The sequence below is a fragment of the Danio aesculapii genome, chromosome 21 (genome assembly GCF_903798145.1).
Source record: "Danio aesculapii chromosome 21, fDanAes4.1, whole genome shotgun sequence".
In the NCBI taxonomy this organism is placed as follows: domain Eukaryota; kingdom Metazoa; phylum Chordata; class Actinopteri; order Cypriniformes; family Danionidae; genus Danio; species Danio aesculapii.
Genome location: NC_079455.1, coordinates 6,297,423 through 6,310,778, shown reverse-complemented (window position 1 = coordinate 6,310,778; position 13,356 = coordinate 6,297,423). Strand labels below are relative to the sequence as shown.

The 13,356-nt window shown below is 35.6% G+C and overlaps 1 protein-coding gene across 1 annotated transcript in view; it reads right to left on the bottom strand.

Annotated features, from left to right (window-relative positions):
* Window positions 1-1,848: 1,848 nt before the first annotated feature.
* Window positions 1,849-13,356, bottom strand: part of elnb (elastin b) — a 30,804-nt gene continuing 19,296 nt past the window's right edge. The window contains exons 46-59 of the mRNA XM_056445935.1: window positions 12,519-12,917; window positions 11,974-12,135; window positions 11,715-11,765; window positions 9,574-9,621; window positions 9,331-9,471; window positions 9,144-9,182; window positions 8,866-9,045; window positions 7,900-7,950; window positions 7,759-7,806; window positions 7,569-7,610; window positions 7,390-7,455; window positions 5,341-5,397; window positions 5,172-5,228; window positions 1,849-3,746 (exon numbers count right to left, since the gene is read on the bottom strand). Of these exons, the coding sequence (XP_056301910.1) occupies window positions 3,700-3,746; window positions 5,172-5,228; window positions 5,341-5,397; window positions 7,390-7,455; window positions 7,569-7,610; window positions 7,759-7,806; window positions 7,900-7,950; window positions 8,866-9,045; window positions 9,144-9,182; window positions 9,331-9,471; window positions 9,574-9,621; window positions 11,715-11,765; window positions 11,974-12,135; window positions 12,519-12,917 (1,388 nt within the window). The 3' untranslated portion in view covers window positions 1,849-3,699. The remainder of the gene's footprint in view (window positions 3,747-5,171; window positions 5,229-5,340; window positions 5,398-7,389; window positions 7,456-7,568; window positions 7,611-7,758; window positions 7,807-7,899; window positions 7,951-8,865; window positions 9,046-9,143; window positions 9,183-9,330; window positions 9,472-9,573; window positions 9,622-11,714; window positions 11,766-11,973; window positions 12,136-12,518; window positions 12,918-13,356) is intronic.

The following is a 13,356-nucleotide window of genomic DNA, read 5'->3' as shown; positions in this document are numbered from 1 at the left end:
AAATTTAGAAAGTTCAATATTAAAGTTGAAATATGAGACGAATTATTGTCAAACACTATAGTACTACTACAGTAGTAGTACAGTACTACTACAGTAGTAGTACAGTACTACTAAATGAATATGCATGGCATTAAGTTTGTTTAGGCATGTTAAAACTGCAATCCAAATTCATGGAAATGTTATATGTAAGACATAAATGTTAATATTTTTTGAGTGTATAAAAAATTATCATTATTTCATCATTGCAAATATTTGCATAATTTCAGCATCGATATCACAATGTGATCATTCGCAATAGTCACATTGCAGGATATGCTATGTTGAGTTTGTGTTACAGTGCATCCGGAAAGTATTCACAGCGCTTCACTTTTTTCACATTTTTTAGTCTACAGCCTTATTCCAAATGGGCATGTGGGGATGTTTTTCAGCAGCAGGAACTGGAAGACTAGTCAGGATAGAGGGAAAGACGGATGCTGCAATGTACAGAGACATCCTGAATGAAAACCTGCTTCAGAGTGCTCTTGACCTCAGACTGGGGCGACGGTTCATCTTCCAGCAGGACAATGACAAAAAGCACACCGCCAAAATTTCAATGGAGTGGCTTCACAACAACTTGATGAATGTCCTTGAGTGTCCCAGCCAGAGCCCAGACCTAAATCCTACTGAACATCTTTGGAGAGATCTGAAAATGGCTGTACACCGTCACTTCCCATCCAACCTGATAGAGCTTAAGAGGTAATGGGTACTAGGAATGGGTAAAAATTCCCAAAGACAGGTGTGCCAAGTTTGTGGCATCATATTCAAAAAGACTTGAGGCTGTAATTGCTGCAAAATGTACATCAACAAAGTATTGAGCAAAGGCTGTGAATACTGATGTACACATTATTTTTCAGCTTTTTTTTTTTAATAAATTTGCAACAATTAAAAAAAAAAACTCTTTTTTTCACATTGTCATTATGGGGTATTGTGTGTAGAATTTTGAGGAAATAAATTAATTTAATCCATTTTGGAAAAAGGTTGTAACATAAAAAAATGTGAAAAAGGTGAAGCGAATACTTTCCGAATGCACTGTATAATTCATCATTTCTGTGTGTTTTTAATGCCTGTGATTGTATGATGATTTTAAAAGCATTCAGGTATAAGAAACTACAATTTGTGACCTTAACTACGATTAATTTTGTTGATTTATTTTCATCAGTTATTGCACTTGAAAACTGTTAGACCTGGGAAACAATAAAACACTTTATTTCAATTGTATATTTTTCTTGATTGTATTTATAGAAACATGTGCATGAAAATACTCACAACACATGCAAATACAGAAACGCACCGCAAGAACAACAAAGAAAATGTGTCAGGAGAAAATTGTATAGATTGTTAATTAGATTTTATGGAGATGCACTCTCACTGCAGAATCATCCCAGTTGATCTAATATAAATTCTTTCCAAGTAGAAATATTAAGTCATCTGGTGGAATTGTATTCATATTGCAATATACAGTTGAAGTCAGAATTATTAGCCCCCCTTTGATTTTTGTTTTGTTTTTTAACATTTCCCAAATGATCTTTAACAGAGCAAGGCAATTTTTACAGTATGTCTGATAATATTTTTTTTTTTGTCTGGAGAAAGTCTTATTTGTTTTATTTTGACTAGAATAAATAAACAAGGGGGCTAATAATTCTGACTTCAACTGTATATCACAAGCCAAAAAATATTTGCAATGTTAGATTTTTCCAATGTCATGCAACCCTAGTTAATATCTTGAAAAAATCGTTTTCACATGTCCCAAAATACCCCTTACATATTAAGTGTAAATTTTGAAGAACAACAAAAACATGTTTGTGTTTTTACTATTTATTTTGAGAAACGAAGGAGGGATAAAAGGCCCAAATAAAATCAAAGGTCATACAAAAATGTGAATGGGTTTTATTTTCACAAAAGTTGGAAGTGTACAAAAGTGAAGAAAAAATATTCACTAAATGAACTGACTTTCAGGTCACATTTGAATAGTTGCACTTATACAAAAACAAGAAGACCATTCAAAAAACACAAAACAGGTCTGATTAGATGCACAGATATCCTTAAAAACACAACATTTTAATTTAATAAGAGTTACATCAAGACAAACAAACAAAACAAAGTTTTATAAGGTCAGGATACTGAAAAGAGAGCTCTTCAAGTTCCTGAGGTATCATTGAAGACAACAGCTTATAATCCTCAGTACACTTAGATGCTGTCTACTGCAGTTACGACAAGCATTTTGTTCTTATAAAAAAAACTAAAAAACATTGCATGCCTTAATCCCATTTCTTTGTGTGACTAATGACTGAAGCTGCTGGAGAGTACAACATATGAATTTGTGAACTCATACGCACACAGCTAAAAAGAAAATAGACTCCCCATACTTTCCGGTACATAAACAATAATGTTGCTGTGGCAAGCCGGTTTAACATTTAATCTATAAAACACACTATCGATTTTTGTTTCACTAGTTCTTATTTAATAGATTCTAGTAACTTTTAAATAGACAGTAGTATACTTAATCATCACACACCAGCTATAGGTGGAGTGGAGAGACAGCAATAGAGCCAATTCTGTGGATAGGGATGATTGGGAGGCCATGATCAGTAAGGGCCGATAGAGGGAATTTGGCCAGGTCACTGGGGTTACACCCCTACGATTTTTACAAGTGCCATGGCATTTTTAATGACCACAGAGAGTGAGGACCTCGGTTTAACGTCTCATCCGAAAGACAGCGGTCACTGACAGTATAGCGTCCCCTTCACTTTACTGGGGCATTAGGTCCCACACATACCACAGTTTGAGCACCCCCTGCTGGCCTCAATAACACCACTTCCAACAGCAACCTTGCTTTCCCATGTGGTCTCCCATCCAGGTACTGACCAGGGGCTCATAGGGGTTTATATGGCTGTGGCTGTTGCAAAAATCATTTGCAAATGTGAATTTGAATGTACAAATTCTAATTAAATTCTAATTTGAAGTAAAAATAGAATAGTTATTATTCACTAATGAAATATGTATTATTACCTAATGAATAAGGACAAATATCTAATAAATAAATACTAGTATCTAATGAATAAGTACTATTATATAAACTAGAATCTGATTAATAAATACAGTATATAATAATACTAGTATATTTAAAAAAAGGCTCTAGTATCTAAAGAATAATCATTAGATAAAGAATAAGGACTGAAAAAGATACTAGCATCTAACAAAAAAAATGAATTTTTGAAAATCGACTAGTGGGTTTGGAGATTAAATGTCTTAATGGCTTGCCATACCAGTCTGTCACAGTTCATCCTGAAATAGCAGCGGTGTGTCTACAGATGAAATGCGTCTCAATATTCGGCTAAGTTTAAGTGTGCAGCTGAAGAGATGTACAGCCAGCACTGTATAAGTTAAAAATGTAATGCTAAAATGGCTGATTTAACTGAAAAAAAAAAATACATTTGTAAAAGCAAAGCATTGTGACATAAGTAAAGGGAGTCGAGGCAGTGCAACAAGTGCCTTGAGAGGTTCACATCTAATACTACGGCTGCAAAATTCCTGTAATGCAAGTCCAAATCTCTCTCGCTCTCACATATTGCAATGAGGCACTTTTAGACTGTAAAAAGTGCATTTGAGATCAGGCAGTAGCACCACTTATTTATGAGGTCACTTCTATCGGCTGGATTGTTACTTCCTCCTCCTGCCGCAGTATTTGCCTTGACATCCTGCGCCTCCTACAGGAAAACACATGGTCACTACTGATAAAGGACGTGGATCACGTTAACCCTATTCATACAAGCTGTTATTTTTGGGTCACTGAGAAATTGAATTTATTAATATTTTGAATAAATTTGTATTGTTGCAAATTCTGTTTTCATGGGGCAGCACAGTGGCGCAGTGGGTAGCACAATTGCCTCACAGCAAGAAGGTCGCTGGTTTGAGCCCCAGCTGGGTCAGTTGGTATTTCTGTGTGGAGTTTGCATGTTCTCCTTGTGTTCGTGTGGGTTTCCTCCAGTGCTCCGGTTTCTCCCACAAGCCCAAAAACGTGGTAGCCTATAGATGAACTGAGTAGGCTAAATTGTCCGTAATGTGTGTGTGAATGAGTGTGCATCCGCTTCGTAAAACATATGCTGGCATAAATTGGCGATTCATTCCGTTGTGGCAACCCTAGATTAATAAAGAAACTAAGCCGAAAAGAAAGTGAATGAATGAATTTGGTATTATTATTTAAAACACCCTGGTATTGTTCATTTAAGAGTAAAATTCATGTTATTTGTCACATAAATAGTCATGCACAGTATGATATGCAGGTACACAACCACTCATGACTTAAAAGTAATAACAACAATAACAAAAATAATAACAACAACAACAAGAATCTAAATTTGGAGAGAAATAAGTTATAGAAAATAAAAGCAAATACAAACTATTTAAAGACTTTCGATATAGATTCATGTTTCTAATGTTCACAGTCAATTATAGATATATACATTCCTAAAATATTTGCAATTTTTAAAAAAAATTTACATATTGTATTTCATTTCAATACTGATTTTTGTGGTATTTTGAGGGGACTGAATCTAAAATATGGACATTTATCTCTATAATATTAATTTAGTTATTTATTCAAGGAACAAAATGTTTGAATTTTAGTTAATTTTTAAACAATAACCCAGTTACTATAATAATCTTGACTACAACTACAGTATTTTAACTTCAGAACTAATAAGCTTGTGCTTTATCCCGCTCCGTTTTGAAATGTATTTTTTGTTAAAGAATTTTTATGAATGATATTTCTGTGTGAAAATAAATAAATCAAATCAAAATCAAACCAAGGTTAATATTGGGGTTAATTCATTTTGCTTAAAAAATTTAAATGAAATATTGTGCACTGAAGTGCCATTTATGCAATCAACTGTGACACTATCTCACAGCAATTTCAATCTCAGGATTCAGGAGCGTGCCTTCATGCTTTCCATTTTTTTTCTTAGATATTTATGTCAAAACGTCAAATAGTTAGTTTCCAGTTTGATTGGGTTGCTTGATTTGATTTAGAATGAACATATAACATCAAAAATGAACATATAACATCATTGTTTTGTCAGGTTTTTGCAATTTAAGCCAAAAAAAAAATTAAAAGAAGCGTCAACTTTACATACCTCTGTAGCCTCCTGCTCCAAGAAAGCCTTGAAGAGCTGCATATTTGGCAGCTTTTGCTGTAAAGAATCAAACACACACTTAAATGCAATACTTACTATTGGCTTTGGATAATGTATTGGTCATTTATTGTATTTGAATATTCGCTAACAATGTGTAACAACATCTTACATTGCTGAGGTGTAAGTGGAGCACTTCCAGGACCACCAGCACCAAGACCACCATAACCTACTATAAAACATTACTATATTTATCATTTGTGCTCAACAGAATAAAGAAAGTCATAACAATCTGCACCATTTCAGGGTCTCTGCCAATTACATGATGTCAAATTTAAGACTTTTAAAGACCTTTTTAAGTATTAAATTTAAGACCTATATCACAATATCAAAAACACGTGAGAGAAAATGTAAAAGCACAAAATTAGGGGTAAAATAAATGCATTTAAATTGAACAGTACTAAAGACAGGTTAAATGCACCATTGAACTACAGAAAAAAACAAACATCTTAACTCTGATTTATACTTTCGCCTGGCGCCGCATAGCACACCTCACAAAACAGATGAGGCTTTTATACTTGACACGTTCACCATTGAGATATTTTTTAAATGACAGGGGGCGGTCAAAAGAAACAGACTAATAATAACAATAAAAAGATAATCATTATCTTTGAAGATGTTTTGGGGGCCTCTTTTTTTGTTTTAAAAAACTTATCCCTCAGGTTTTTACAAAGTTTTACAAAAGCTTTCCTCCTTTCCCATGGCTGTTGCAATTTCTAGCCAAGAATTATTGGTCATCTGGTTCTCCCTATGATCACGCATGGACGAATCATTAAGATGTCAGTACAGACAGACGTACCTGTTTCAGACAAAATCTCTTCAAAGTGTTTCATCAACTCAAATCAAATGTGGCGCCACAGGAACTGCTCACCTGAGTCTCAAAACATTTCATTAGCTTTGCTATGGGGTTATTTCACTGACAAAACCGAGCGAATCTCTTTCTCGTGCTCCGATTTCCTGTTTGTGGACAAAACTGTGTCCGAGTTCTCAAATATAATACGCTGCTCACACGCAAGTTTTCTCACTCTCAAATATGCACTGCTCATGCACAAATTTTCTTGTGCACTCTCAGTACATTGTTCCCTCTTCCTTTCATAATTTTTGATATGATTTATATTAGTACACTATTTCTAACCAATAACCAAAATACTAAAATAGACTTACATATTACATTTTTAATCTAATAAAACATCACATTTTTGGCTGTGTGTTATATAATGAGATATTTTAAACACTTAAAGACAGAGAATAGTTTTATTTTAAAAACATTTATTAAACATCCACAAGGTGCACCATACTAATAAAATAAAAACATTTAAATATAACTAATGCAAGCAGAAATTTAACAGTGATAGAAAATAGGTAAAAAAAAGATTAGGTATTTTAGCCTACTGTACAATTCACTCTTCAAATAAATCTCACTATCAATCCCATTTTATCACTAAAATAAAGTGAACAAGTCTCTGCTGTACAGTGTTTTGTAAAGTACAGTAAAGTACTTCAATTAATCTGTTGTGGTAATACTATAGTTGCTATGGTAACACAACAAGTGTATTATAAACAAACTACCCAGTGCTTCGTTTTTTTTTTACAATATAGGGTATATTATACTACAATTCACCACACTTTACTGTAGTAAAAGTACACTGTATTTCATTTATCAGTTCACTATTCTTAATACTACAGTATGCTGAAGCATCGAGAGCAGATCATTCGCACGTGACCAGCCAGTGTTTTGAGAGCTCGCGAGCAGTTTTGTCCACGAACAGAGGAAACCTCTTTGTAGTTGTATTGGAATAGTGAAATTTAGAACTACAACACCCCAAAAACCAGCAACAACAACAAAAAAGACTTTAAATGAGCATTAGATGTAGCGTTACATGGACATCGCAAAAATTAGACCTGTGCAAAAATATTTAAGACCTAGAACAGCGAATTTAAGACTTTTTAAAGCCTTAAAATTCGATTTTTAAATTTTAGACTTTTTAAGACCCCGCGGGGACCCTGCATTTAAGAGCGAGTATAAATAGTGACTGAATTTTGATTTTAGTGTGAACTATCCCTTTAAAAATGAACTACGACTTTCTTGAATCTTCAAAGTTTAAAAATCATTTGCAGGCCTGTAAAACTTTGAACTTTGGGTATTTTTTATTCATATTACCTGGATATTGTTGTTGATATCCTGCACCTGGACCTGCGCCAGTTCCATATCCTGGTACACCACCACCTGCAAAATAAATCAATTTCATCAATTTAACTGACAGGACAATTGCAGGTGTGAGTGAGTGCATTTCTCAAATTTGTAGCTCCAAGGAGAATTTAGAAAGGATAATAGCTCACCTGGCTGATAGCCTTGGCCACCTAGTGCCCCTGTGCCAAAGCCTTTAAGACATTTAAACAAACAAAACGAAATATCATCCATCCATCTGATGTCAACCAACCAGAAATACTGAATATGCCTATTCATTTGGTCAGAAAAATGAGTAACAAATGAACACAATTTATGCACTAATAAGTGAAGTGAATTTACCTGCTTTACCAGGTTTCCCTGCTCCTGCTCCCCCTGGGTACCTGAGACCTGATAACAGACGTGTTATTAAAATAAAACTTCATTCCCACCTAGCACGATGTAATTAATCTGACAATGCCGCATAAAAAGTAATGTTGTTACCTCCACCAGTTCCTCCTGTGCCTCCGCCAACTCCACCTAAACCTCCAAACCCTACAATCAAAACAGCGTGTGAAGTAAGATCCACATCCTCATCATTATCAATCTCACAGATGTCAGCAGTGTTTCAGTGTCATGTTGGATTTTCAAAAATGTAAAAGTACATTTTAAATGTACATTATAGTGATAGTTTACCCAAAAAGTTTCTGAATTTACTTGCTATTTACTCGAGCTTAAGTGGTCCTAAATTTTTATTCTTCTGTTGAACACAAAAAGAAGATATTTTGAAGAAAGCTGAAAACCTTTAACTAACAATTGACTTCCGTTGTAGGAACAAAAAATACTATGGAAGCTTTCCTTTCCTTGAAATATCTTCTTTTGTGGAACAAGTAAAGGGTGAGTAAATTTTTGGGTGAACCTTCCCTTTAAATGCAATTAAGTGCACTTTGTGTGTAATTCAATGTACTGCCAAATACAAATGAGAATTAATGGTAAACTAAAACCTTTTGAACTGTAATTTCTACTAAGATATCAATGTTTTGAATTTGTTTATATAGTAATTTGTAACGATAACAATGTAAAGGTAAACTTTTAAGCACGTTTTGTACATATGATTTAGTATGTTCGTAAGCAAATAATTGTGCATAAGTTCACTACAACATCAGCTCTTTTCATCATACTGTTCTATAAGTCTACTCTGCACTGATTGGTCAGATGGCCTAGTTTGTTGTGATTGGTCTACTGCTTCTAGAACATGCTGAAAATGTCCAAGACCATTTTCAGAATTTGTAAGAGCATGCAGAGAAAATAAGACAAGAATCACTCATTTTTATGGCTTGTTTATACTGTAATTGTTCAGATTTGTTTCTTTCGACACAGCATGCCCAAAAATCATAAACAAACCTGTATGTAACATGCAACCTAATTTCAGCAAATTCAGTTAAGCTTTACATAAAAATCACAAGATACCTCCACCCAGTCCTCCAACTCCTCCAGGACCTCCACCAACACCTCCTGGTCCAACTCCTAGACTACCCCCAATGCCACCGGCACCCCCTGGTCCAACACCTAGACCACCGCCGAGTCCTCCAGGACCTCCACCAACTCCTCCTCGTCCAGCCCCACCCAGTGCTCCAGCTCCTCCATAGGCTGATAAATCAAAAAGGTTTGTAATTGTGAATTTGGGCTAAGCTACAAAGGAACAGTTATTGTACTATTAAAGCATTGATTTAATGGGTTTTACATACTTTTAGGTGGTTTTACTCCGCCAGGACCATAACCAAGGCCTTAAAGAAGATTCAAATATAAAACATCTTAATTAATCATATATTTTCAGTTTACATACTTTAGTGTTTCACATTGACCCATGTTAACCCAAATCTGTAAAGTAAATATGATATATGTTTAAACAGCCAAGAAAGACTTGGTAAGTACCACCAAATCCAGGTCCTCCGAGTCCACCAGCACTGCCCGGACCACTTCCATAACCACCTGGACCCCCTCCATAGCTGCCAGGTCCTGCTCCATATCCACCTGGGCCTCCAAGCCCACCAAGTGTGCCTGCTGCTCCATAAACTTTGATCAAAGTAGAAAAGGAGGAATTCAGCAGTCTTTCCAAGCATATAAAATACATAAGACTTACAGGGATTGTGGAATGACAAGAATGTTTTCCGATACCTTTTCCTGGTTTGCTGCCCACTGCAGCCCCACTGGGGAATCTGATGCCTAGCAAAAATTAAAGGCATGTGTCTTAGCACAACATGACCAGAATTTCTGTTTACAGTTGAACATCTCTAAAACAGTGTGTATGTTCTTTTCTAAGAATGATAGGTTAAGTGTAGTACCAGATGTATTTGTATCAGGGGAAAGATTATAAGTTGTATCTGAGTACAAGTACCTTGGTGTTTTGATAGATTCAAAACTATCATTTAAGTCACAGGTTAAAAAGGTTTGTAACCAAGACAGATTCAGTTTAGCAAATTTTAGATGTGTTTGTGATCAGATGTTATGTGAGGCTGCCCTAATCTATTATCACTCCATGATCAATTCTCATAACTTATTGTTTAACCACTTAGTCCCAAGCTAGCATTACTACTTTGAAGCCACTTGAATCGTTATACAAACAATCCTTAAAAACCCTTGATTAGAAATCAGTTCAATATCATCATTGTTCAATATTTAAGAAATACAGCCTAGTTGGGAAAATTGTATTAAATATGTACATATTTGTTTAATGTTTAAGATTTTACATAACCCGACTTCACGACTAAATCAGTTTGTGAAAGTTAGAACGACTGCTCACCAAACAACTAGAGGTCGTGAAAGAGGGGATTGTTTTATTCCTCTCAAAAAAAGTAAATTCAGTTAGTCTGTATTTTCAGTGAAAGCTGCTAGGGAATGGAACTGCATCCCACCAACAATTAGAAGATCACTTACTTTTCGTTCTTTTCAGTTTCAAGTTAAAAATTGGTTATTGACAAATCAGCATTGTCAGCATTAGTACTGCATTCTTAACACTTACTAGTACTGTTTGTCTTTGGCTTTTTGTCCTATTCTGCTGCTTTTTTTTACTCTTTTAATTGTATTTTACATATGATAGTGTATTCTTGTTATTACACTGAAAAAAGTGTTGCATGCAAAACTGTTGCAAACAATTTATTTGTGTTGAATTTAAACAAACAAATTAAATTGAGCAATATTCAACTTAATTTGTTTGTTTAAATTCAACACAAATTAATTGTTTACAACCACTTAACGTAAAAAAATGTAGTAAATTCAAGGAATCATCTTTGAATAATTTTTTTCAGTGTATGCTGTGCGTCTATTTTAGGTGTGACTTTTTAACATTCTGTAAGGGGTCTACAGATGAAAAATAGCTATTCTTGTCTAATTCTGGCACATTTTACAGTAATGTTTATTAATGTGCATTGAACCCTGTAAACAAATAATCTAAACTAAACTAAACTGAACTAATTGTTAACTGGTGATTAGAAAAATCACAAGTGGTGGAAAGAATACTGAAAAATCATACTTAAGGTACCATTACTTGCCTGAAAATGTAGTGCAAGTAGAGTAAAAGTATCTGTTGTAAATATTACTCTAAGTATGAGTAAAAAGTAGACATTTCAAAAGTACTCGAGAGTAGTGAGTTTTGCGCTGTAAAAAGCTGATGCATTTACATCTAATTTGTGAATGTGTGTAAACATAATATTCTGTAGTGCATTTAGTTATTGCTCAGCAGGCACACAACATCTTAAAATGTTAATATTAAGTTACAAAATTACCAAAATTCAACGTGTAGCCAGCGTCTAAGAACAATGTTATTTTGATGTGCAATAACGGCATCAAATGACATTGACATTTGGTTGATTTTAGCTAGTGTTAGAAAGTGACCAAAATCCAATGTCGAGTCAACATCTTAAACCAACGTCATATTGACGTCAAATACTGACATTTATTGGTCCGGTATCGCAACTAAAATCCAACATCTCATAGACATCATAGTGATAACGTCCGCTCCACACAACGTCAAGCTGTACCATCATTAGATGTTGATATTTGGTTGATTTTTGATTGGATATTTTCTAATCCCCATAGACAAGAAAAAATAAAGTAGTGACTGCAGGTTGAAGGAAAGTAGTAGAGTAAAAGTACCGATACAGCACCTAAAAATGTACTCAAGGGAAAGTAAAAGTACACATTTTTAAAACTACCTAGTAAATCACAATTCCTGAGAAAAAATACTTGTAGTTTGAGTATTTGCAATTTGTTACTTTACACCACTGAAAATCACGAATTTGATAGCTTTTTAGATTTACCAGTCCCAGGTAGGATCCCACCAGCTCCTAAGCTTCCAGCTCCACCATAACCTGCAATAAGTTTAATAAGCTAATTACACTCTGTTTTAAACGTGAAGCTAATAACTGAAGACCAGTAAATAAGCTTTATGAAATACATGATAATTTTTTGCAAGCATTTCTTGATATCTTTACATGTTTGGCTAAACAAAATTTGCATTTACATATATATTTAGTTTTCACAGAACAAAGTGTGTTAATCTGATCAATGCTTGTTTACTTTTTCCTGGTTTCTGCAGTCCAAATCCTGTGCCTGCAGCTCCACCTCCTGGAAGCAGACCACCACCTCCTGGCAGAAGTCCAGCTCCTCCCCCACCAGCTGGACCCAATCCACCAACACCTCCAACTCCAAGAGCTCCAGTTCCACCTGCACCTCCATAAACTACAAGTAACACATAGATTTTTATGAATTACATAAATGCACAGAAAGAGTTCATTAACATCAGATCAAGCTTTTTACACTGCAAAAAAACCTTTCTTACTTAGATTTTTTTGTCTTCTTTCTAGTCCAAATGTTTTAAAATTATTTTATCAAGAAGCATTTTCTAGGCAAGCAAAACATATTGTCTTGTTTTCAGAAAATAATATGCCAATATTAAGTGAGTTTTTCTCTAAAACAAGCAAAATAATCTGCCAATGGGGTAAGCAAAATAAACAATTAACAAAATAATCATATGTCAAAAGGAAAAACAAGATTATTTTGCTTACCCCATTGGCAGATTATTTTGCTTGTTTTAGAGAAAAACTCACTTAATTTTGGTGTACCTTTTGGAGGTTTAACTCCTCCAGTTCCTGTCAGTCCACCACCAACTCCACCTGGGACTCCACCAACTCCACCAGGGACTCCACCAACTCCACCTGGGACTCCACCAACTCCACCAGGGACTCCACCAACTCCACCTGGGACTCCACCAACTCCACCTGGGACTCCACCAACTCCACCAGGGACTCCACCAACTCCACCTGGGACTCCACCAGGAACTCCACCAACCCCACCTGGAACTCCACCAACACCCCCTTGGACTCCACCAACTCCACCTGGTGTCGCACCAACTCCCCCTGGACCTCCACCAACCCCACCGATTCCACTGCCTATACTTCCAGGTCCTCCTTCAATAGTGCCCGGGGTATCTCCACGTCCAGCAATTGCTCCACCCCCAGTGCCTAGATAAAAATAAATAAAATAAGACGTCTTACAAATGAAAAAACACCCACTGGACTAAGATATGGGCGACACTGTGGCGCAGTGGGTAGCACGATCGCCTCACAGCAAGAAGGTTGCTGGTTCGAGCCTCGCTATGTCAGTTGGCATTTCTGTGTGGAGTTTGCTTGTTCTCCCCATGTTCGCGTGGGTTTCCTCCGGGTGCTCCAGTTTCCCCCGCAAGTCCAAAGACATGCGCTATAGGTTAATTGGGTAAGCTAAATTGTCTGTAGTGTATGTGTGTGAATGTAAGTGTATGGGTATTTCCCAGTGATAGGTTGCAGCTGGAAGGGCATTTGCTGCATAAAACATATGCTGGATAAATTGGCAGTTCATTCCGCTGCGGCGACCTCAGATTAATAAAGGGACTACACCGAAAAGAAAATGAATGGACTAAAATAT